Below are 25,693 nucleotides of genomic sequence, written 5' to 3' on the forward strand. Positions count from 1 at the left end.
TGTGTGTGTGTGTGTGTGTGTGTGTGTGTGTGTGTGTGTGTGTGTGTCACTGTTTTACTTGATTCATAATTTAATATGGTGAATATTGTGTGTTGTACACAGACTCCACAGACTTTGGGAGGAAGAGGTTGCAAAGGTGGGCCTGGAGAAGGCCTCTCTGGTCCGAGTAATCCTTCGCTTTCAAAGAACCAGGCTGATTCTCTCAGTCACTGTTGGTGTCCTTGCCATGGTGGCAGCATTTCTGGGCCCGGTAATTACATTTGAAGCTAAATATCAGGACCAGTACCAGTGCCTCCTCTATTGGATACCAGATCCAGGAGCCTTTTCTGAAGTTTTTCCTAATATCACATTCACTGTAAATGTGGTGGAAGAAGTATTCAGATATTTTTCTTAAGTAAAAGTGCAAGTATACCACTGTAAAATACTCCACTACAAGTAAAATAACTGCGTTCAAAACTTTACTTGGTTAAAATACCAGAAATAATCAGCTAAATTTACTTAAAGTATGAAAAGTAGAACTTCTCATTATGCAGAAAAATGGTCAAGAAATGCAATTAAAGGCTTTATGGGTGACATCACAAAGGTTTTATGACACAAATGTAATGGTTGTTCAATAATTAATGCTCTTTTGTGTGTTACAAACATCTCTGTCCTCTCAGGCTGTTCTGGTCTATGAGATCCTGAACTATAATGAGGACCCAGGGAAGTTCACAGTATCCTACGGTGTTGGTCTGTCCTTCGCTTTGTTCGCCACTGAGTTCTCCAAAGCCCTCCTGTTATCCTTGATGTGGGCGTTGAACCTGCGCACTGCAGTCAGACTGAAGGGAGCCTTCTCTTCAGTGGCCTTTCAGAAAGTCATCTCTCTGCGGGTTCACAGCGGCATTTCAATGGGAGAGGTAGGGTTCCTGCATTTCTCTAGGAAAGCGATCTCATACACCAAAATCTCTTTGCCCATCGTTTGAGAGATCTTCTTACTCTTGGTGAACTGTAGAAAGTAGTGTAAAAAAATATATATTTTCAATATACCTTATGTCTGTTTTAGATTTGTGGAGTTTAACATTTAAACTGGGGTCAGTCCAGGTCAAAAAGTTTTTTTTAATATGTATTTTTAATGTGGACATACATCAAGTGCACATGTAGTTGGTGTCACAGGGGACAACTGCATAATGCCCTTCTTGAATATATATACAGTATATATATTTCTTTTCATCTAACATTTTAGTCAATATTATTGCATTTTTAGGGTTCTAGCTCCAAAGGGATTCCCTGTGAGCTGGAAATGGCAAGAAATAGAAACTTGGCCAAAGAAATCTGACTTCGGCCACATGGTGGCGCAGTAATGTGCCAACACACAAAAAAGGCTGCGAACTTTCGCCATCAAGTCAGATTGATTTAAAATTTGACACACTCTGACCATATAAGTTCGCCCACTACATTTTTCTCCATTTGGAATTTTTGAAACATACATTTTTGTCATCTCCTCCTTAAATGTAGATCTGATTGCTACCAAATTGTCTGTGAATCAATATTGGACCAAGCTAAACAAAATGATCAAAACCTTGTTGATATATTATAAAGCTTTCAAGGTATTGACCAATGAACTTCCAGGGGTCCTGCCTCACCACATTTATATACCTAACTCAACAATTGTTTGGCCAATCATCTTGCAGGGTGTATCTACAACAGTACCTGAAATAAGTTTCAGTCGAATTGACCACTAGGTAGCGCTTCAAATACAATAGATGAGTGTGGCACAACCCAAATTGGTCTATAAATCAGAAACTGTTTGTCTAATCAATACAAAACTTGCAGGCTATGTTTCATGACAATGTTAAACCACGTGTGTGAAAATGTTTCAAAATCACTCAATAGAGGGCGAGACTAGTTTTTAACATGTGCATGGGGGCAAATTTGGTCATAAATCGAAGATAGTTAGTCCAAACATCACCAAACTTGCTGGATATTTTTGATTAACCTGTTGAAACATGGTCATGTGTAAAAAGAAAATATGGCTAGTGGGACTTTTAGTGTGAAATACTGAAAGGCTGCATACATGGTCATGATGAAACAAGTGCGTGATTGGTTTCACTTTGTCTTTAAACAAGATTAAACCAGCTGAATTGACTTTGCTCTACTTTTTGAAGCCTATTACCCAGTCCCCTGGAACCTGGAATGGCCCCTGACAATATACTGTATGTTCTGTAGCATGAGCGGGAAAGAGGGGCAGGCTCGCACCTAACACGGTGGTAAATCTGTCGGTAATCCGACCAACCTTAGTGGGTTTTAGTGTCCCACAGAGGTGTCAGAAAAATACCTTCGGCCTTTTATCTCACCCCGTAGCTGAATCGTTTGGATTTCGGAATTATTGTCTTTCTGAGAATCTTGTACGGCTGCACCCTAGGCGCTCTCAGTAGGATGCAACCCTAAAAAACCCAGTATGAATAGTTACAGTATATCGATCGTCTATACTTTACTATTGCCTATTTTAAGTTTCTCACTATTTTTGACTAACACTGCCAAGTCTTCACCCAGGGAACTTACCTTAAGTTCATAGGGTCACCTGTGTATCACACGTTTCATGGACAGGGGAAGAGGGTTAAATTATTCTAAAGAATCAGAGTACTTAGTTTGGATCCTAGTCACTTACAAATGGTAAGGCTGTGGTTTAATTAAAGTCACGTACCACAATTTGAATTCAATGAAATGGTCTCAGTGCTACAATAGCTAATGCGGACAATCCTGCTGTTTACCGGCTCTCTGTCAGCTCTCGCTGTGTTTTTTTTCATTTTTTTTCCATGCCGGCTTCTGATAGCAGAAGCATCTTCCAGTCACCCCTAAGGGTGTAAGACCTTTAAGCCTAGTGTTCTTCTAATAGAAGTGTGATCTGGTCTCTATGCTGGAACCGGCTCTTCTTCTGATAGCAGAGGCGTCTTCCAGTCACCTCTCGGGGTGAAGACTGAGTTCCCTCAGTTATGCTGCTGCTTTTATGCTGGTCTGAGACTAGTACCTCCCCTGGTTTCATACGTCACTCACACACGTGTCATCCTGTTTTAAGGGCAAACACAGGATGTAAGGATCATACAAGGCTTGAGTTTCTATTTTATATAAGGCGTCTATGCAGTTTCTATCATGAAATAAAACAGGTTATATGTTGTAATAGTTATACTTTTATGCTTTCATACTTTTCTACAATCTTCTTACAGTTCTCACCATTAGTTCAAGCAACTTGCCTTGGCAAAGTGATCTTGGCAAATGTAGATTACAGTCTCTCTCCCCTTCTCTCCCATCCAGATGATTGGTGTTTTGACCAACGATGGCCACACATTATTCGAGGCAGTAGTGTTGGGGAGCTTCATGGTGCCCATCCCAATGCTCTTTATTGTGTGTATTGTCTATGCCTGCTACATTCTGGGCTACACCGCACTGACTGGAGTCTGCACCTACCTCATCTTCATCCCAGTACAGGTCTGTACATTGGAAACCGCACAAACAGTTATTAATTCGACATTTTTTCATGAGCAGTGTAAAATAAATGGATTCAGATTTAATCGAGCCACATCACAATCGGAGCTAAAAAGAGGTACTGCAATAATCAAAGGTTATAAACAAAAATGCATTTTATCTAGTAGTTGGCAAATATTTAAAGCTTTCTAACTAATTAATTTTAACTAATTTAGCCATCAACGTGGACAACACTAACATATCTGTATTTGCTCTTTTGTGGCTTGTTTACAATTGACACAAAGATTCATATTTTTTCTGCTTTCAGTATGGCGTTGGCAAACTACTTAAAACACTCAGATTGAATACTGTACTGATAAACAACAGCCGTGTTTGCACAATGAATGAGATTATCAACAGTATCAAGCTCATCAAGATGTACGCCTGGGAAGATTCCTTTGAAAAGAAGATCACAGGTATGAAGTTAGAGAGACTTTGTCATCCGGTCAAACATGTTTTTAACCTTTCTTGAATATCAAATATCATGTTAATCATTTATACAGTCCTTTTGTATAAACACAAACCCAATCTTGAAAGTCGCGTGTGCTACTTTCCATGGAGCAAAACGGGGAAGTTCAAGGGAAATTATGTGCACCTTTTACAGTAATCTGGATCTTGTTTTGTATTCGTTTTTGATAAAAACAAATCACATAGCCATGCTGCCAGAGGCACCAGAGGCTGAAAATGAGGCTGCCACATACACTCCACCTTCTACTGATATAGAACGAGCTGCTTATATATGCAAAACAGGAATCTATGGTTGAGCTCCCATATGCCCTTGCCTCCACCTTTTGGTGTCAGCTAATATAAGTAGAAGTAAAGTTTATAAACAACTGAAATTGTTCCCCAAACATGTGATGCTGTCTCTCTTAGGCTTCCGGAAAAATGAGATGAAAGAACTGCAGAAGGTCGGTTACGTCCAGAACGCCAATATCAGCATCGTCGGCATCATCCCCACCCTGGCCACCATTCTCACCTTCATTGTACACACTTCGTTGAGCTTGAACCTCAACACAACTGATGTGAGTACTGCTGCAGTGCAGTACAACAACCATTGCCATCATGCCCATATGTGTGATTTACATGGTTGATATTGTACTGATGTATTGAAAATAAATGTCAGTGTTGTATAGTGTGATCATCATTCTTTTTAATGGACAGGCCTTCACCACCATCACCATCTTCAACTCCTTGAGGTTCTGCATGTCTCTTATGCCTATGTCTGCGAAGACCCTGGCTGAGGCTGCTGTTTCACTAAAACGACTGAGGGTAAACTCCTCTCTTTTTGTCCTGCTCAGCTGGCAACGGTATTCATTATTACTCTGATCTTGCATAAAGTCATCTTGCTGTGATGTCATCCAGCCATACGAACTGCAAGATTGTGCCTTCTGGTGATGATAGATAATGATTTGTAAATATGGCCTCCCCCACCAAAGCTCATAATCTGAAGACTAACATGACATAGTTTTTATTTTATCATTATTCATTTCAAACATTAACAGCTTGCATGGAGTTTTAACATGCACACCAACCTGCAGTGCAAACTTCACACTTGCCTTTAATCTCTAAAATATGAAAATTTGTATTGTTACCACATTGTTTTTCCATTTTCATTGTTATTGGAGCTATCTTCTTTGCTACAACTTCATTGCCAGCTTTCATTGTTTGTTGCTGTTGTGGAACAAGTTCACACTTAAAATCAAATTATTACAGTTTAAAAAAAAAAGCTTATAAATGCAATGTTTGGCTATTTCAGAAAATATTGCTGATCCACAATCCAGAGCCCTACCTGATCCAGAGAGAAGACAGTGATTCAGCCGTAGTGATGAAAAATGCAACACTTTCCTGGAACAAACGAGCCAACCAGCCAGACTCTCTACCCATCATCTCAGTTATTGGGGAGACTGAAACCTTGTCAACCCTGAAAAACATCTCCTTCACACTGCCTAAGGTGTGTTTTACGACTGGTGAGAATATATAAGGTGATCTAGATAGGGTTAAAGGTTAAACCCAAACTCTCTCTGTGTTATCTCCTGAAGGGCAACCTGCTTGGAATCTGTGGGAATGTGGGGAGTGGAAAGACGTCACTGATTTCCAGCATTTTGGAACAGGTTGGCGCCTCCTTTTGTCTTTTTTGTTCTTTATTCTCTTTTACAATCCCTGCAAGTTCCTGACATAATGTTTGACGTTTCTATCGGCTGTTGATTTTTACCATTTTATTACCACTCTGTTACAGTTATGTAAAAATGATGGTCCTTATTTACATTTCGATAAACCAGATCTAACTGATGCCATGTAACGAACAGGTTTCCGCATGGTGGTCTGCTCACTTTTATATTTTAGATGCACCTTCAGCAGGGCTCCCTCACAGCTGATGGGACGTTTGCCTACGTTGCCCAGCAGGCCTGGATATTTCATGGGACTGTTCAAGAAAACATCCTGATGGGAGAACCTCTTGACCAGTTCAAGTATGTAATCATTTAAGTTAACTGAATTAAATATTCAAATCTCATCTTTAAAATGGCTCACCTGAATACACTATACGCCGCTGTCTCTTGACATTAAGGTAACTGATTGTCTTCCTCCACAGATACAACAGAGTTGTGGATGTCTGCAGTCTCAGAGCTGACCTGGATATCCTCCCATATGGTGATCAAACTGAGGTGAGGGCCTTCTGCTGTACTTAAAACTCCCCGAGCTGAATGTTTGTTTTGCTTTTGAATGATTTCTTACAAGCTGAGTGGAACTTTTAACACTAACACCCTCTGAAGAGGGGTAGGAAACTCCTTGCGGACATTAGCATTAACAAAAGATGGAATGAGGTAAACATTAGTTGGTATCAATCAATAATTCACTTCACTTTTCTTTCTTTGAACAATTGTTTTGTACAGCATTGAATTTCCCAAAAAATTACTACAAACTGTCAAATGTTATTTTTCACTGTCTACTATTGCAATTCATTCATGAAACCGAAAATAAAACCAGATGTTCAGTGAGACAGGAACAATCATCTACTGTGCAAAGTACAGTCATTTTACAAAAAAAGTATTGCATGATGTAAATAAATGGTATGTTGAAGTCTGAGTCAGAACTAAACAATTACAAGTTGAATACTAGACCTATTCATTTAGGTTTGAGTTTAGCATATCCAAATTTGCGACACAATTTGGGATCAGTTCCAAGTCTGACGGATGTTTCTGACTTAATCTTAAACTGTGATTAGTTTTATTTCTCCTATATTGTAAGTTAGTAAAAGGGAAAAGCAGATTTTGTAATGTACCATATCGTGACGTGTTGTCGGCGATCTTATCAGCTTTCTGCTGTTTTGTTGGCAGATCGGAGAGCGAGGGCTGAATCTGTCAGGGGGGCAGAAGCAGAGGATCAGTCTAGCCAGAGCTGTCTACTCCAATAAGGACATCTTCCTCCTTGACGATCCACTATCTGCTGTTGATGCCCATGTGGGGAAACACATCTTTGAGGAATGCATTAAGAAAGAGCTCCATGGAAAATCCATCATACTGATTACACACCAGCTCCAGGTAGACACAGCTTTATTCTTTAGCAGATAGTGAATCCTAAATAGCTTAATATTAAGAATTACATTTCTCAATTCAATTTGCATACTTGTTTAAAACACATAAAAAAATGATTTGAAGATCCATCCTATTGTGGTGAACCCCAAAGTAACAGCAAATCAAACACCAGTAAGTGGTTTCTGATTTCTGATTGCAGCCATTAGTACAGCATCGTGAATTGTACACCACAAGATAAGAGCGTCTGCCAAGTGTCATATATGTCAACACGTGCTGTTTAGACTACGTTAGGTAGAACCCGGGCCACAGTGCTGAGATGGTTTGTTGACATGGTTGTCCTCACTTGTGTCTGTCAGTATCTGGAGTTCTGTGATGACATTATACTTTTGGATGATGGCGAGGTGCAGGAGGCTGGAAACCACCAGGACCTAATGAAAGCCAATGCACGCTATGCTCAGCTCATCAGCAACTACCAGATGGAACAGCCCGAGGTAAACACGGAAATCTACAGTACAAAACTTTAATGTACTATAGCTTTTTTGTCTTTCCTCCATGTTTTAATAGCTGCGAAACCTTACACCGGTTCTTTATTGGGTTTTAGCTTAAAAACATTAAACCGATGCACGTAAGCTGTAAACTAAAAGTGTCAGAGGTTTATAGGAGGCAGAACCATGTCTTCGACTAGTTAACGATTCATCATTTACTTTAGGGTGGAAGTGAGTTGTCGTCAACTTGTCCAGACTCAGCAATATCACTGCGCTTTTGCTTTGTCATTCAGACTCCGAATGAGGAGGAGGAAGTGTCTCCCCAAGACGCTGCCCAGCTGAGGGATATTGAGCTAAGAGAAAGCACTGACAGTGGGTTAGTGAACCCAGGTATGGAATCAAGAAAACATGTTTGTTTTTTTCATCTAAAATAGTTGATATGGGATCATTTTAGATGCCGCAATTCATCACTTAAGTTAAATTTTAACGAAAACAAGGCTGGAGATTATCATAGAGTTTAGTACAAAGACAACCTGGAGGTGTTGCACGTTATTGTCTGAAAGCAATTTAGAGAGCATCAGCAGTTGGGGATATTCTATACAATTCTGCTTTACTTTTAGCACAATTCATTGTGGACCAAAGTGCCATTCGTGTCAATACATAACAAGGAGGAGGTAAAAGGTAGCCAGCTGTCCATCGAGGTAACAAAGGGACCTTGGTCGACAAAAGAAAGGATAATGAACTTTGTCAAAGCTCTGTAAAACAATAGAAGACAGGGCAACAAATCTACAATCCTGACTGTTAATATACTCTATCATTGTTTTATTTGGGCATGTGTGTCCTTATTACGGTCTACAGCATAAAGATGACAGATATTTCTTCTGTCATTTTATTGATATCTCCCTTCCACATCTGTGTTCTCTTTCAGCATTTGATATGTCGCTTGAAATGGACAATGGAATGACAACTAACCAAAGATGTAAGTCTGGAAAACGTATTCAATAATAACTCTGACGTCAGTGAAGTTCAGATCCAACACATCCAGTCTCTGCAAGCATGTCGGACTCATTTGGTTCCATTTTAATGTGGGAACGTGAAAGACAAAGGATGTGTGCGTTAAGTGGCCAGAAGGGCCGGCACAGCTTCTCTCTCAAGATCGTTCTTGTTTTTCCCCATTTATTCCCATATTTCAACAATCATCACATCTCTCCCCTTCCTACAGTGGTTTTCACTTTTCTTCCTCTTAAGCACCTGTCAATGATCAGCTGGTCAGTCAGGAGTCCACCACAGAAGGTGTCGTCTCTTGGAGAGTCTACCAGCAATACTGCAAGGCAGCTGGAGGTTTGAACACCGAAAACACACACACACAAATGCATTGTCATGATATATGCAATAATACACAATTTACACATGGACAACCTGGTTGATGATGTTTGATGTGACTGTGCTGCAGGCTACACAGTAAGCTTCCTTACCATCCTCAACTACTTCCTGATGATTGGATCCACAGCCTTCAGCAACTGGTGGCTCAGCTTCTGGCTGGGGCAGGGTGACGGGGTGAGAACCATATCTCTCTCTCACATACATACATACATACATACATACACACACACCCCTGGTTTCATTTGAATGTGTTTTCAGTAAGTGTGTGACTTCCCACAGCTGGAAACAATAAAGATTATTTCATGCTCCAATGGGCATGTTTTATGGAAAGTCTGAGGGTTGTGAATAGGTCACTTCACAGAGTGTCTGTTTTACCTTTTCCAAAACCGACAATCCAACAGCCACACACTTTTTTTCACATAGTTGGTCAGATGTGCACAGATGTTGGTATTGCTGCATATCTCTGCAAATTATTTTACCTCACATAACTTCACTGTCTGTGTTTACGGCTGAACCAAACTGGCTTTGTCTATATTGGCAGCGATAGAGGCGGTGTGCTTATATTGAACAGATAGAACTTAACTGTATAACTGTAGTAAACTGTGCTAAATATGTGAAACATTTTATTTCCACATATCTGCACCAATTGTTGACGATTGTATTCACAATAGTATAAAAAACATTCAAAAAAAATATGTTGCGTTGATAAATTGTCTCTCTGGACCTGGTTTCCACTAACATCATATATTTTCTGTTTTTTTAAGTCATCCAATAACACAACCTCAAACCAAGGAGACGTCTCACAAAATCCTCACCTGCGCTTCTACCAAATTATTTATGCTGTGATGGTGGTCGTCATGGTGACACTTGCCGTCATCAAATGCTTCTCCTTAACTTGGGTGACCTTGAATGCGGCCACCAAACTCCACGACACCATGTTCAAGAAGGTACTGTTGGATGCACGATCCAGAGAGCAGAATGGATATTGGATATTTCATAACCATCGTCTGGGCCATGGATTCTTGCCCAAAACCTCAGTCAGATCAATTAGTGAGACAGACTAGACTAACATATTCAATTAAACAACCCCTCTGGCCCTGTCCTCACTCTGCTACTAGAGGATGGAGAGGAGGGATGGGAGCTTAACAAGGGGATGCATTTTGGTCATTTTATGAACAAAGGCAATGCCATCCTCCCTCATCACCCTCAAATTAACTACTCCCTATAAATATACGTTTATGATGACGTTTTTTTTGTTTTCCTTTCTCAGATCTTCTCCAGTCCCATGAGTTTCTTTGACACGACGCCAACAGGACGCATTCTCAATCGCTTCTCCAAAGATCAAGAGGAGGTGGACACAGTGCTTCCCCTCAACATAGACAATTTCTTCCAGTATACTCTGCTGGTCACCTTCACCATCATCACCATCTCAGCAGTCTTCCCCCCGATGCTGGCAGCTGTGGTTTTCATAGGAGCTTTGTTCAGCCTCATTCTTTTGTGAGTTGATACCAGTTTAAACATGAAAAAAATGATTTGTATGGGTACTTTTGGAAAATAGGATGGTAGCAATTCACAATCATTTAAATTGTTGCACGTCTTAAAAGCAGGTTCAGTACAAGAGTTCTTTAAAGGCAAACTAAATATATCACTTGTGATTCATCGACAGTATCTTCCAGAGGAGTATCCGTCAGATGAAGAGGATGGAGAATGTCAGTCGTTCTCCCTGCATCTCTCTCACCACCTCGACCCTACAGGGCCTCAGCACCATCCATGCCTACAACATAAGAGACAGACACATAAGACTGTAAGATAGCAAAGTTCCTCGACATGACTCAACTGTGTGGCTCCTCATATTGCTGTTTGCAGTGTTGTCGGGGTGACAATTTGGACACAACTTAAAATGTATCCTGATGTAATTCTTTTGATGCACAATTTTAAATCATAGTGTATTAGAATTCCCATAGTTCTAATACATTAGAGAGTTCGAGTAATGCGTTGTAAAAACTGTTATAATGCATTATAACCTGATTTTAAGTTACCCTATGAGGTCATTGTTGGCTTTCAGTAAAGTGAAGAAAATAGCATTAAATCTATGACAGAACAACAAACAAAACGTTGGGAATTTTTTCACTTACATCTCCAAAGTTTCGGGCCAAAACGCAAAGTTTGTTGTTGTAGTGCCACCTACTGATCAAATCGCACCACAATTCACACTGCATTCCCTTGGGTCCCCAGCAGTACAACCGCCAAGTTTGAAGTAGATCAAATCAACAGTTCTCGAGATAAGCAAAGGACAGTCACTCATAGAGTTTCCTTGCTTTATCGTTAGATGCAGTGCAAAAGTAGCAGGTGATGTTTCAGTCAGAGTCTCTAAACCTGGTCTGCGTTTTAAATGCTGCGTTACGGATCATTGGGGATGAGGCGGTACAGTATGAATGTTCACAAACCTGCATGTTCTTTATCACATTGTAGGTTCAAGTCACTGAATGACATCAACTCCAACCACTATTTATTGTTTTACTCTGGAACACGTTGGCTCTCCGTCTGCCTGGACTCCATGGCTTCAACCATGATCTTGTTAGTATCTCTGTTCGTAGTGCTCAGCAGTAATGACTTCATCAGTCCGTCTTTGAAAGGCTTGGCCTTGTCCTACACAATACAGGTGAATTTGTAACAGAAATTGAATGAATCTTTGGTTTATTTTTGTAAAAATACACTGAAAGCAACTGCAACGTGTGTATTTAAAGATGTTGATGTGTTGTCCAGCTGACAGGCATTGTTCAGTATACAGTGAGGCTGGCGACGGAGGTGGAGGTTAGATTCAACTCGGTGGAGCGGCTTCAGGAATACATCACGGTCAGACTCTAAACTTCTCTGCCTCTGAAAAATAATGATACCAGGGTAGGAAATTTACATATTTTTTGTCCCTGACTGAAATCCAGGGGCATTTTCAAAAAATTGGGGGACTTTTTGAAACTTGTGAAATAACATTTAACCTTTGTTCAAAATAATAAATATACTTATTTAGGCTTACAGTATATGAGCAATTGTCATAAAATGGCAATAATAAGACTATTAGCAGTAGTCTACAGATCCAAAGTGTTTTCTTAGATTTTTTTTTTAACAAAAAACAAACTTGAATCAGACAATCATATTCAATTTTATTCTTATTTCTTTGTGGTTATTTATTGTTATTATTAAATGTTTTAAACAACTATTAACAATTATTAAGTCAACGATGCCTTGATTACATATAAATCAGTCATTGTATGGAATTATTGAGAAAAAATATTTTTGTAGCACCTCAAATATTGTGATATTACCCATTTTTGTCCTGAACTTATGCATTAGTCCTTGTGTGGAATTTTTGAGAAAAACATTTTTATAGCACCTTAAAAATTTAAAAAATGTGCCATTTGAAGGTACAAATTCAGTTCAGAGTTTTTACTTAGTAAAATATCTTAATTGACTGTCAGTCAAGTATTATTCATTTCCAGCAACCCTCAAATCAAACAAAGACACTTTACACACAATTTAGGTGTATTTTCCCTTTAACTCACGAGATGCAGGTAGCATGTTTTATACTTAATGTGAATATAATTCATTTAATCTAATTTCCATTATGCAATATGTATACTTTGTTGGCATCTTATTCTGAAAACCGGATGTTCGTCTGAAGAAACCGGATGTTGTCTCACGTTAATCTTTCCGTTAACTTTCAAAGTCCTTCGCTCGCTCCCGATCTGTGCCGTTTGAATGCGTTTACCGTGGATTTCAGCATATAGGTGCACTAAAATTTAAGTGTCTGCTGAGTTGACCGCAGTCACAGGTCTGATTAAGAAGCGCTCCATTTTTTTATTTGTTTAGAAAGTTCGGGGGCATTTTTTGCCCCTCTCCTAGTGATATCAGGGGCAAAACTATATTTCTTAGGGGCAGTTTTGCCCTTTGCCCTCGTGTATTTCCGACGCTGAATGATACACATACCAGTGACGGGCCGTGCATTTTATACCTGGGCCTTCATTGCTGTCCTGCAGCTGAAACATCTCCTAATAAATCCGTTCAGCCATTGAGTGTTAAAAAAACAAAGCCAGGTAAAAAATATAAAAATCTACACCAAGCAAAATGCAAAAAAATGTCATTTCTTCCATATCTTTCAATTTGAACTCTCACTACTCCGACTAAGCTTTGCTGGCTACTTTAAGTTTCGTTTCACGATAGTCACGTGCTCGCCCACTGACCAATCACAGCACACGCTGCACCTCACTTCAGAGCTGCACCTGGAAACTGAGCTGCATGTAATGCTGACGTAGTTATAGGCCAGCTAGCAGGCTCTGACACGTCAAAGAATACGCCCAACATGTCAAACTATAGATCTGATTGGTTGAACACTCTGACAATCAACAATATCGTCCCCATTCACTTAAACTGCACATGGATTCACTTGTGAGTCTGCAGGCCTCGGGCCTCTCTTCTTACCTAGAGACACAGAGGTGAAATCTGATTGGATAAAAGCTCTACTTAAAACAAGCTGCACTGGAAGCAGAGCAACTGAGGAAGACAGTAGCTGTGCAATGAGAAAATAAGACAATGGGAAAAATATTTTTATTAATTAAAATACATTTAGTGTATTTAAGAAAAATTATTAAATTATAAAATAGCTATAACTTTGTGATTCTGTTTAGGCCAGCAGAGAAGGCCCTGACGGCCCACCACTGCTGTATACACAGGCTGCGTGACACCTACCAACAATCCATCCATTTTTTTACTGGTCTTCTTGAAACTGTCCATTAAACTACTCGAGGACAACAGTTTCTAAAGCTAATAGTTTCTCTTCTATGAAGTAAATTTTTCTCTGACACACTACCTTTCCCCTCCCTCAAAGTAATTGTTGTTTATTGTGTACAGGGTTGTACGTCTGAGGCCCCCAGGCAAATAAAGGAGGCCCAAGTCCCAGAGGATTGGCCGAAGAGCGGAACCATCACCTTCCAGGACTATAAGATGAGGTACCGAGAAAATACACCCATTGTCCTGAACGGACTCGATTTCTTCATCCGAGCTGGAGAGAAGCTGGGCATTGTGGGAAGGACAGGCTCTGGTAAAACCTTGACTCCAGCAGTTTTTACTCATAACTTTGTTTTTCATGCAGGTTGAGTTTGGTGTAAATGGACAATTCAGAAAATGTCAAGATGACTCAGACATATTCAAATGATTTGATTGAAGGAAACTATCACTAATTATCAGATTTTAATTTTGAACAGTCCTAAATTTCAATACGTCATATCATATAATAAGCAACATATATGCAATACAATAAATCACAAAACTTATAGTCTATATTGATCATAATATATCTTCTACAACGCAAATGCTGATCGCCCAGTTTAATAGCGTCTTTGGATTTAGATGTGTAAATGAAAGAACTTACTTGGATTAGAGTGTTGACTTGTAGAGACATGGCTGTAGGGTCCTAAGGGGACCTGCCTCTGTAAACCATTAGGGTTACTGTTCTTTGTTTCTGTAGGGAAGTCCTCTCTAGGCGTGGCTTTGTTCAGGCTGGTGGAGCCAGCATCAGGGACCATCCTGATAGATGGCGTGGACATTACGACCATTGGTCTGCAGGATCTGCGCAGCAAATTGTCTATCATTCCCCAGGATCCTGTGCTATTCATTGGAACGGTCAGGTAACCTAAGCTAACCCCTAACTCCATAGAGCTTTCTGTTTACACACAGGTACACACTGCTCTCACTGTGGTGGGTTAGTCACTGGCTCGCCAACTGTGATAGTGCATGTCCTTTCCTCCAGGTACAACTTAGACCCCTTCAATAACTTCAATGATGAGGAGATCTGGGCAGCGCTGGAGAAGACCTACATGAAGGACTCTGTATGTTCGCTGGACAATATGAAGCACATTAACAGTTTCATTAGAGAGTGTAATCAGTTATCCAGACTAAATCTTTTTAGCTAGCGTGCAGCGATTTCTTCTCGCATATCTTGAAGTGAAATGTTATCTGACCAGATAGTACCTGTCTCAGTGGTGTATTGATGTTATTGAACCCTTATTTTCAAATGTATTATGAACCGTAGCATTGGTGGAAAAGTATTCAATTCTTTACTTAAGTAAAAGTAGCAATACCACACTGTGAAAATACTCACAAGTAAAGTCACTGTATGTAAGATCTTACTTGAGTTTAAGTACTGAAGTGTTATGAGCTTTGTGTACTTAATGTATCAAAGTAAAAGTGCACAGTAGGAAAATGCACCGTGAGTGTTACACCATGATATCATTTGATTATTATTGCCGATGCAGTAATGTGTAAGTAGCAATTTTTAGTTGTTAGCTTTGACTATTTTACAAACTTAGGGTTTTTATATCATTATTTGATCATAGTCAGTATAGGTTACTCTTAGAGTTGGTAGAAGCAGACGTATAAGTGGTTCTATGAGTATTGTTTTGTTTCCTTAGATCTCCAGACTGGAGGGCAAACTACAGGCAACAGTGCTGGAGAATGGAGAGAACTTCTCTGTAGGAGAGAGACAACTCATATGTATGGCTAGAGCACTACTACGCAACTCCAAGGTTTGTACATTAATTTCTGTTATTCTGATTTCTTGCTACTTACACACTTCCCAACTTTTCAGCTGCTGAACAGCCACTGGATTACTACTGCCACATATCTGTCATGGTTTTGTCCCGATTAGCTGATCAGCGGGCTTTAACAGCTGTAGAGACTTCTGATGGAGTTTGTCTGCACACAGGATCACTGTACTAAGGCAAACCTATGTTTGTTTTTTTGTATGTTGACCTATTCAGACCACACTATATTCACACTAGTTCTCAATATGCAGATGTCATGTATGTGAGTTTCAAACATTTAGATATATTGAAACAAATGGATATAGTTGATGGTGCTATTATGATAAATCAAACTCCAACAACCCCCTTGAACGAGAGGCATAAATAAGACACACAGCTATCATCACTGCCAGAGCAGCAGTGTTTCCTCTCTGTAGCCTGTTGCCTGTTTGAATAACTGCATTCTGTATTTTTTTATGTCTTCTGTGTCCTGCTTATAAGCGCAGAATCGTTTTCTACAGGCAGAATGCATTTGTATATTTATTCATTATGTGCGTCTGTATTCATTGATATTCTGATCGTGAAGCGATTATCAAATAACCTAAAATATGATTATGGTGTCTCTTGAACACTGGAAAGAATTTATTGGGCCAAATGTTTCGGGGAAATTAAAAAATATGTAACTTATTAAACCTGACAATCGGTAATATCAGCCTTACACAACTGAATGAAATGAAAACAAAAGATGTAAAAAGTTTTCCTTGCTGACAGAAGGTCTCTCCTGCTCTCTGACTTCAATTGTATCCATCATAAAAGTTATTGAGGGAAATAACGGATCATAAAAAGACAAATCTTTCTAAAAAAATGAAAAAAAGTTGCTTATGGTGCTTTTGTTGTTTAGACCTACAATTAACATATATTTTAACTAGATGGTGAAAAATGAACCAAATCAAATATATGACTTGAGTTTAATCTGTGATTTCACTTGGCTATGAAATGTCAGTAATGTTAAGAAATATCAGATCAGTCCGATTGGTTGAAGCGTCCAATAAAATAACTGTTGAAAAATAAGGGGCCGTGTCGGCCCTTAAAACACTTCTGTGAAGGCTGCTCTTCCTCGCTCATGGCTCCTCAGATAACCATCCTCGCTCCTCGGTTGAAGCGAGGATTGCAGAGTGAGGAAAAGACAAATAAGACACTTAAGATGTACCAATAGTCCTGTCTTCTCATTATTGGTTGTCGTTTCGTCTTTCATTCCTTCCTTGTTGCATGGTGTACCTGTCTGCCAGACCACCTGCTTTATTTGGACTCTGAAAGCCATTTCAATAAAATCATTGAATTGTTCCCGCTGCCTCATCTGCGACTGCGTTTGGGTCCTTCCCCTGCTCCAACAGATCATTCTTTTGGATGAGGCAACAGCGTCCATCGATGCAGAGACAGACTCCTTGATCCAGACCACCATCAAAGAAGCCTTTCAGGACTGCACCATGCTCACCATCGCCCATCGTATCAACACAGTGATGCACGCAGATCGTATTCTGGTCATGGACAACGGAGAGGTTTGAAAGATTAAAAAAAAGATAAAGATAAAGTTTATGTGCTTCTAAACCTACACTAACAGTAAGTGATTTGTCCGACAGGTGGCTGAGTTTGACCATCCAGATGTGCTGAAGCAAAGACCAGACTCTCTGTTCTCCTCACTCCTCGCAGCTGCTAACACTGTGAACACCTGAACCACAGAGGCCCTGTGGCACCACTACACACTAAAAACTGTAACATAATAATATTCATTTCCCACTTTCATCAGTCCTGTCACATGTAATCTGGACCAGTCTGACTTTATGTGACTGAGCAGCAGAGAAGGGGTCCAACATTCATGGAGAAAGACACGATTTTTGTTTTTCACCTTACACACTGTGTAAATATGGATGTATTTATCTCCACTGTCTGCTGAAGCAAATGCATGGACAATCTTTTTTATAGGAGCGGATTTAAATGTATTTTTAAAACATTATTCACTTTTTTCACTGCCACTTTGCAAAGCTTCTGTGTGAAGTTTCAGTCTGCTGGGTGACTATGCACTATGCAATTTTTAATAAAATCTTTTAAAAGAATTTCACACACATGGGCATCAAAATCTAAGCAGTGTCTTATGAGGAACAGTGTTGTCTTTTCTGTGAGATGCAGTTAAGGCATGACATTTCTTTCATCTGCGGTTACTATGTTTTAATGACGAGGCCCGTCCTTAGCCTGCTTTTACAATCCCTCTATTTCTCCATTTTCACGCAAACCACTCACAATATAAATGATGAGGATGCACAATATACAGATGAAAATATATAATCTTTACACATGAAAATTCAAAAGGATGCCTCACTTAAAATCACTTCACAAGTAAGCCTCTTTCTTATTGTATAGAAATCCAATATAGGGAGAATGTTGAAGAATACTTGTGTAAAATAGCTTCAAATTGGTTTCAAGACACTTCTGCTTCTGTCTTTCACAGTTGTGTGCGATCCTTGTTGCAGGCAGGTGTGTTCTCTGCATCGTAAAACACATCAAAACTGGGATTGAATCAAATTCCCTGTTTAACTGTACTGCTGAGGACATGGAAGGACAGCCTTCACTCTGCTAGCACCCTGTGGGAGGATCTTCACTCTTCATGCAGAATTTTCGGATTGAAAAGTAGCTAATCTCGTTCTTGTCGTAGACAAATGACTGGAATCCCACAGATTTACACATTTGGCTCAAGGAGCCGCAGAGCGACATGAACTCCAACCAAGTGCTCCATTAGACTACATGTTAAATCTGCCCACTCATTTCTCAAAGAAAGCAGACGGTACCAGTTTTGCATATTGCGCTGGAGCTCATATTTTTAACACCACAAACATAAAAACACATCTCTGCGTTTGCCAGAGTCTTATCTCTCTCACAGTATCCATATTTTATTGATTAGTCTCATGGTTTTGGTATAAAGGGCTGTTTGACAGGTAGTTTTGTTGAAAATCACTGTTCACTCGAATCTCTCTTAATTAGCCTCTAACACACAGGTGCTCCAATCACCAACATGCACCCAAGCACACAGGTGTTTATATGACCTCATTAGTGATGTTGATAAACACACAGAGGCACTGACACACACGCATGATTTAGAGATATACGTGATGCAGCTCAGCCAATCAAATATGGGTATTCTGATAAGTTTCCTGATTCGAGTGACATTTACACACACCGCGACACAAGAGGGAGAGACGAGGAAAGACATCGCAGAGCAGGACAATAGTTATGTAAGCTGTAAAAGATAAAACATAAGACAATCTCCAAATGAGAAAGTTTACCAGAGAGACCAGAGTCTCTCTCTCTCTCTCTCTCTCTCTCTCTCTCTCTCTCTCTCTCTCTCTGACTTTACTATTACTACTTCTTCTACTACTACTGTTATATTAAATACTATGCCTACTACTACTTCTTCTACTTACTAATACTACTACTGCTACTACAAATATCACTACTGCTACAACTAGTACTTATTCTAATGCTACTAATACTTCCAATAATACTTCTACTACAACTACAACAAATATCACTACCACTGACATTTTTTTTAAGCTACAGAAACCGTTCGAATATCAAAATGTTCAGCTCTTTCAGGAGAGTGGTGATATGACTTCATATTTGTAATCTTTAAACTTTTTGAAATATTAAGCTTTTTGCAATTTTCTTTTGAACGGGATCTCTATGGAGGAAATCTTCAAATCCTGTTAAACTACTTTAACTTTCAAAGTCTTCTTCTCATACTTTCAGCTACAGACACTTGAGACATTTCAACTGGAAGGGTTTTCAGCAGTGCAGTTTAAATGCTTTCAGGCTTCAACATTTGTCAAACAGGTAGTCTCCCATTTCTGTACTTTCAGCAATGTTTATGCAATTAATTTCAGCTTTCAGCATTCCAATGCATTTTCAGCAGGAAATGCATTTTCTAGTTTTGATGCTTTTAATGGTTTTACGTGAAGCACTTTGAATTACCTTGTTGTTGAAATGTGCTTTACAAATAAACTTGCCTTGCCTTACATTGTTCCGTTCAAACGTAGAATCATCACGATTAGATAGCGTCGGGGGCGACGGGTGTGCTGGTGACAAATAAAACCACATTTCCCATAAGGCCTTGCGCTGTCAATAAGGAAATGGCTTAGGTAAACATCTCTTGAATTATTCCGACTGTTTGTGTACATGCTAGCAGCAGCGTTAGCTACGCAACTTGGGACGTGTACGTACGTACACCAGACTTCGTTTAAAAAACATGCTAATTAAAAATATCGCCGTATCGTGAATTACCGTCACGTTAACGTATACTGTAGCAATGACACTGTTTAATACGCTGTACTTCAGAAACGTCAGAATGTAAATTGCTGACGTTGAAATAGTTCGCTGGATACGTGAAGAATACACCAACGCTGAAGGTGTAACCTGCCCTTTGAGTCACGAGACGTCTCCCTTTGCCAGAAAGCGATTGTTTTTTTCCACTGAGGTTTTTGCTGCACTAACTTGGTCACTTTGTCACTTTTGGAAAGTCTGCAAAAAAAGTGTTCACTCCACTTTAAACTTAACAAACCTTTCATAATGTCAGTTTGTTTGGCTGGAGCAGATAATGTGTTTGTTGTTGTTTGTTTGCCGGATGCTTCTAATGACTACACCCAAACTGATAAATGGATCCCACTTTCACTCTCCATCTTATTTATAGGCAGCAGATGCAGCAGGCTGGCCCCTCATCTCCCAGCTGTTCCTCCACCTCTGACTGCTTCCCCCTCAGCAACACAGCTGAATGTGGAAGTGAGCATTCAGTAGAACCAGAGAAACACGAAGTGAGAGCAGCTGGAGCTGTGAGTATCTGTTAAACAGTAACCAGATGAAAGCCAATAACTTCTGTTCAGTAGAGTAGGAAGTCTTGTCAGTGTCAGAGCAGCGGTGGACCAGGTAAGAAGTCCAGCACTACTGCATATTTCTTATGACAATGACATGTCTGTCATATGATACAAGTGTTGGTTTGGTGTGATTATAAATAGTGTCGGTCAAAGGAAATAAGAAACTTTCAACAATTTTAAACCACTTTTATTGCAGTTTAGCGTGTTTCCAATGGATAAGTTGAGATTGTTAAAAGTAATTTAAGTACATTTTCATATTGTTTCTTATTTCTGCCATTCTTTTAACTTAGTGAACGTTCAATGATGGCAGTTAGCTGCTGCATGTGTCCATTGCAGCTGTTTAAAGAGTGAGCAAGGAGGGTTAGCGTTGGATTTGATTGAAAAGTGTTGTTCACACATATTTCCATTGTTTCAACAGCCTGACAATGTGTAAATGTGATGAAGGAATCTGTCATGTACTGAAATTGCTGTTGTAACAATGACTACATGTGACCTTGATGTCTTCAGTAAAGAAAAAGAAAGTTCAGTCTTAAAGGGATAGTTTGGATCTGTTGCATGAGGAAGGCTACTTATCTGGTCAGTAAGCCCCCAGCTTGGAGAAGAAACAATATCAGTTTACGTGTGTGCTATATTTAGAATGTTTTCACCGCTTTACCTTGCCGTCAGACAGGCATTTCCCTTCGGGGAGCTGAAACTGTAATGTCCATCTGCAGCCCTTCTTCAAAACATCCAAACTAACCCTTTAAATGGAGACATTCAGGAATCCTTTGACCTGCAAATGACCAAATCAGTGCTTTCCTGGGCGATGTCACTCTGACCGTGTAAACCGCTTCAGTGCAGCGCCACCCTATCTGTTCTGATGTTACTACTTCTTCTTCTTGGTTCAGCCGACAGGTCTCAGCAGGATGTGGTCCATCGTGAGCTTCTACATATGCTACCTGCTGTGCCTGGGCCTGAGCCTGGCCTGTGTGGTGTGCGTGTGTTTGTGGAACAGCCAGTGGCGGGGCGGCTTTGCCTGGGACAGCTCGGCGCTGCAGTTCAACTGGCACCCGGTCCTGATGGTAACGGGCCTGATTGTGCTGTACGGCAACGGTGGGTACCGTGTTTTTTTTTTTTTGTTTTACGTTTTGGATGAAACTGTTTTATTTCTGTTTCTCACTTCTATTGTACCTTGTGTGACAGTCCGCCTTTATCAAGATAATTACACACTACAGGCTTCAAAGACACCTAGTGTATAATTAAATGCATCATTTCAGTCTCATACATGTGGGCTCTTCTGCTTTAAGTGCCACACCTCAGTGATTGAAGTCACTGTTTTTGTTTCATCTAATGTTTAATTTGATGGAATGAAAGAAGACGCCTTTCAGCAATAAATCTCCACCAAGGTACATTGTATTCTAGTGATGGCTAATGTTTGTTTCTGTCTTGAGTTCTGTGAGCAATACAAGGTAGACAGTTCACACTTTTGCTCAGTGAAATCACATTAGATTTGTATCAGGGTGACTGTACAGTGCACACATAGGGCAGCGCCTCTGGATATTAAATGGTGTCGAAGGTATGTCAAAAACTGAGGCAGAAGTGATATAAATGTCAGTAAATACTTATTTACTGACATTACACACACGTCATCATGTTGGCCATGTCTGAGTCCACCAGTTCTGTTTGCAGTTTGTTTTGTTCATAAACACACAAATGACACTACAGACATTGCTTCATACAATATTAAATATTGTTAACATCAACGTTCAGTACCTGGTATGAGTTAATCTCCTAAAAACACCAGCTCCTACATCTCCCATAATGCAACAATGCCCATGTGTTTCAAACTCCATGCCTCCAGTTTGTAATACAGACGATCAAAACATTTGTCTTCAGGCCAAAAGCACGTGAACCTAAATGCCTTTATAACCAATAGACATTAACTGGAGTGTACGAATGACTTCAGCATGTTGTCTGTCGTTGCCTCCTCCCTACAGGAGCTGTGTTGTACCGCGTCCCCCTGACCTGGGGTCAGAATAAACTCCCCTGGAAACTGTTGCACGCCACAGTGATGCTCCTCGCCCTGATCCTGTCCGTCGTGGGGCTCTGTGCTGTGTTCGACTTCCACAATACCAAAAAGATCCCCAACCTCTACTCTCTGCACAGCTGGATTGGAATCGCTGCCACAGCTCTTTTCGCCATACAGGTAGACTTGACACGCAGAAACTGAAATCGTTGCATTTGTCAAGTTGATTACGGTGGGCATGGTCTTTGTTTTTGTTCACTGTATCTGTGGACGTCTGTCCCTTTCGGTCCAGTGGGTGGTGGGTATGGCGGGCTTCCTCCTGCCCTGCTCCCCCATGTCACTGCGTGCTCTCCTGAAGCCTGTCCATGTGTGGATGGGAGGCAGCATCCTGTGGCTCAGCATCGCCGCCTGCATCTCCGGAATCAATGAGAAACTCTTCTTTGTTCTGTGAGTGCCATATTTTGGAGTTACTTTTTTTAAATCAATATTTTCCCTTAAGATATAATGATAAAATTGCCCTCTTGTACGTATTTTTCCACAGCCAAGGCAGTGCAAATCAGGCTTATGCTGCCCTTCCACCGGAGGCCGTGTTTGCAAATGTATTAGGAGTTCTGATCGTAGCCTTCGGCCTGGTGGTCCTTAAGATTTTGTCCAACCATGAATGGCAGCGACCAGAATCTAGGCCCGAGGATCTGGCTTACACGGTGAGAATATCAGCAGTTGATACGCAATAAAAGAGATTAGAGGATTTATTTGAATGAAGTATTTAATAATCGTCCATATCTCCTCTCTCCACAGCCACTGCTTCAAGAAGAAAATGAGTGAAGTGAATTTTAGAAATGCTCACCGCAAACCCGTCCATGCAAAATCAGTTTAACCATCACAGGTCACAATTACCTTTAACAATCCAGAAGATCTACTTTGAATGTACAAGCAGCTGAACACTGATAATTATCTGTGTTTGTTTTGGGTGTAAATATTTATTTGAAATTATATATGAAATTGTTTTTTCTCCAAAGAGTAAAATAAAGTGTGCTTTGCCAAAACAATCTCCTCGTGCACTGTTAAATCTCTTGCTAGCCAGCTGAGAGAACCTTGAGGGTATGAAACTGAAAAATGTTTGCCACAATTGCACTCCAACTTAAAAAAACCCCCATAAATGCTTAGATTTAATTGTCATCAAATTCAATTTAATCACAGAATTTTTTTTTTTTATTACATCACAGGATGTAAAAAAGAGAGTTTAATCATTTCAATAATTTAGAAAGGAAATTTGGTTGAACTGATGTCTGATGGAGCATAAAGCAACGTTAGCGTTATAGCGATATTCAGTTGGTTGCAATCTGCAACCATGTCGCTGCTGACAAATCGCACTGAGATGGCACACTCCCTTCCTATGCTGTATTTTTTGGTGGCAGTAAAAACGTTGTTTTTGAAAGGCGAACGCCAACAAATATGGATTGAAGCAGAATATTTTGCTGGATAAAAACATGTTGTGAATTTAGGAAATGATTACATTTCTCTTTTTGGATCACACGAGTCAGACACAACCCTTTGCAAGCACCACTGGAATCTAATTCTACTAATAGTATAATACTAATAATATCAGTGTAGCCTGATCTTTATCTGTAACTGTGCAAAATACCAGGTTTAAACTAAATGAATACTGAATGATGACGTGGTATTTTTTTGTAAATATAAATTATTTGTCCGAGTTTGCAATAACAATGTGAAGTCTTACACAAATCCGGAAATTTAAAATGTATGTTGTCATTTTATGTAAAGGTTTCCATCTTTGTGCTTCAACTCAACTCTTCCATGCAGACTTCTGTTGAGACTGTAAACAATGATACCGCTGATCTCATCCTCTCAAGACGTCTTGTAGTGTTTTCCCTCAATGACACGTTTTTAACTTTTAGCTGAAGTTAAAAAGGGAACGAGACATACATAACAGTTAGCCATAGCTGTGATTTGGCTGATACTCTTCCCAGACATTCTGGTCCACCACAGAGAGGCTGGCCAAACATTGCTGTAACAGTTGACCTTCATAACAAATACCTGCTGAAGTACTTTATTTGCCAAAACCACAAAAGACAGAAGTAGAGAAACCCCCCGAGGGAAGTCCGCGGTGAATGTGTACGGCACAGGGCTCAACGAAGAGTTGTGTGAGTGAAACCGGCGAAACGCATAAGACAGAGTGACAGCAGGACACCATTGAGTGAAGACTCAGAGCTCCCATTCTAATGGGAAGCGGTGGGGAGGTCTGGTGCTCGGTTGTAACCTTGCAGGACTGAGGGTGACTTATAACCTATGTGTTGATTCTACAAATGTCTTCATTGAAGGAATAGATTGAGATTTTGTGAAATGCGCATGCTTTTTTGCAGAGTTAGACGAGAACATTTATAACACAGGAGCGTATCTGTGTTCCCAGGGTTCTATGCTGCTTGGGGGTTCCCCAGCTTAATATGACACATTTAGGATACTTTTCAAGGGATTTGATGTTGTCGGCAGTGTTTTTTCTCTAGGTCAAATGTTCAGTGTATATTTACCTAGCTCAATAAGTTAACAAAAGCCCTAGTGATGTGTTAATGCTTAAACCTGTAATCTCAAATTTGCGACGGATTTTTACCATTCAAACTGCATTTGAAACGTACATCTCCCTGAACTGAGGAAATAGCCCTTACTGTTCTATTACAGTGTATGATTATATGATAACATACGACCCTGGACACATAGTGATGACCCCGATGCCACTCTTGTGTCTGTACGGTAAATCTCAAGCTAACCCTGGTTCTGTCCAAAGATGAAAAGATAATGAGCCTTCATAGCACCACTAAATCTCATTTATTAACACATGGTATCAATTCTGTACTTGCAGTCTTGCTTTGCGCTAATGCAAATGTCAGCATGCTAACAAGCGCACAATGCTGAAGTTCAGCAGGTTTATTATTTTCCATATTCACCATTTTATGCTGAGTTCACACTATGAGCGACACAGCAACAGGCTACAAGTCATTGTTTTAAGGCCGGAGACATGAAGCTACAAACTGACGCCCAACACTTACACTGTGTGACGGGCTTGTTGCTCAACAATCAATGTTGACCAGGTCTCAACAGTGCTCCAATGAAGCGACAAAGCGTCAACCAATCATATGTTTTTGTTTAGCCCTGTTCAGCCCTGTTCATCCAAGAGAAATGTCGTTAGTGTATTTCACGACATAACGACGTCACCAAGCGCTTGCGCAAGACTTCAACGGCGACTCGCCGACAGCGTATCTGGCCACACTTGGCC

General features: G+C 40.1%; 2 protein-coding genes across 6 annotated transcripts in view; both read left to right on the plus strand.

The window, feature by feature from the left end:
- Nucleotides 1-17,281, plus strand: part of LOC116399024 (multidrug resistance-associated protein 9-like) — a 20,315-nt gene extending 3,034 nt beyond the window's left edge. The window contains exons 5-31 of the mRNA XM_031875853.1: nt 103-250; nt 660-896; nt 3,292-3,465; nt 3,770-3,917; nt 4,375-4,523; nt 4,663-4,770; nt 5,258-5,452; nt 5,541-5,612; nt 5,845-5,969; nt 6,092-6,164; nt 6,837-7,040; nt 7,391-7,525; nt 7,813-7,909; nt 8,448-8,498; nt 8,768-8,860; nt 8,973-9,076; nt 9,667-9,849; nt 10,173-10,399; nt 10,569-10,706; nt 11,375-11,564; nt 11,669-11,758; nt 13,808-13,997; nt 14,424-14,583; nt 14,706-14,784; nt 15,367-15,480; nt 16,872-17,036; nt 17,118-17,281. Of these exons, the coding sequence (XP_031731713.1) occupies nt 103-250; nt 660-896; nt 3,292-3,465; nt 3,770-3,917; nt 4,375-4,523; nt 4,663-4,770; nt 5,258-5,452; nt 5,541-5,612; nt 5,845-5,969; nt 6,092-6,164; nt 6,837-7,040; nt 7,391-7,525; nt 7,813-7,909; nt 8,448-8,498; nt 8,768-8,860; nt 8,973-9,076; nt 9,667-9,849; nt 10,173-10,399; nt 10,569-10,706; nt 11,375-11,564; nt 11,669-11,758; nt 13,808-13,997; nt 14,424-14,583; nt 14,706-14,784; nt 15,367-15,480; nt 16,872-17,036; nt 17,118-17,210 (3,742 nt within the window). The 3' untranslated portion in view covers nt 17,211-17,281. The remainder of the gene's footprint in view (nt 1-102; nt 251-659; nt 897-3,291; nt 3,466-3,769; nt 3,918-4,374; nt 4,524-4,662; nt 4,771-5,257; nt 5,453-5,540; nt 5,613-5,844; nt 5,970-6,091; nt 6,165-6,836; nt 7,041-7,390; nt 7,526-7,812; nt 7,910-8,447; nt 8,499-8,767; nt 8,861-8,972; nt 9,077-9,666; nt 9,850-10,172; nt 10,400-10,568; nt 10,707-11,374; nt 11,565-11,668; nt 11,759-13,807; nt 13,998-14,423; nt 14,584-14,705; nt 14,785-15,366; nt 15,481-16,871; nt 17,037-17,117) is intronic.
- A 2,370-nt stretch (nt 17,282-19,651) lies between these two features.
- cyb561a3a (cytochrome b561 family, member A3a) lies at nt 19,652-23,448 on the plus strand. Of its 5 annotated transcripts, none has more exons than XM_031875830.1 (7): nt 19,652-19,667; nt 20,216-20,354; nt 21,284-21,488; nt 22,373-22,581; nt 22,694-22,848; nt 22,943-23,105; nt 23,200-23,448. In XM_031875830.1, exons 2-7 carry the CDS (start codon nt 20,223-20,225, stop codon nt 23,224-23,226), a joined length of 891 nt encoding a protein of 296 aa, XP_031731690.1. In that variant the 5' UTR covers nt 19,652-19,667; nt 20,216-20,222; the 3' UTR covers nt 23,227-23,448. The 5 variants fall into 5 exon arrangements, with proteins under 5 accessions (XP_031731690.1, XP_031731688.1, XP_031731689.1 ...); XM_031875828.1 differs by lacking the exon at nt 19,652-19,667 and adding an exon at nt 19,679-20,096; XM_031875829.1 differs by lacking the exon at nt 19,652-19,667 and adding an exon at nt 19,679-20,002.
- The last annotated feature ends 2,245 nt before the right edge of the window (nt 23,449-25,693 follow it).

This window comes from Anarrhichthys ocellatus, unplaced genomic scaffold (genome assembly GCF_004355925.1).
Source record: "Anarrhichthys ocellatus isolate YVR2014 unplaced genomic scaffold, GSC_Weel_1.0 scaffold97, whole genome shotgun sequence".
Taxonomy (NCBI): domain Eukaryota; kingdom Metazoa; phylum Chordata; class Actinopteri; order Perciformes; family Anarhichadidae; genus Anarrhichthys; species Anarrhichthys ocellatus.

Bases quoted from the DNA above. Each gene is read 5' to 3' on its own strand.
- cyb561a3a (XM_031875826.1), top strand. From the start codon at position 20,181: ATGGATCCCACTTTCACTCTCCATCTTATTTATAGGCAGCAGATGCAG. The intron at 21,489-22,372 runs GTGGGTACCGTG...TCCTCCCTACAG, and splicing joins GATTGTGCTGTACGGCAACG to GAGCTGTGTTGTACCGCGTC. The intron at 23,106-23,199 runs GTGAGAATATCA...CTCTCTCCACAG, and splicing joins CCGAGGATCTGGCTTACACG to CCACTGCTTCAAGAAGAAAA.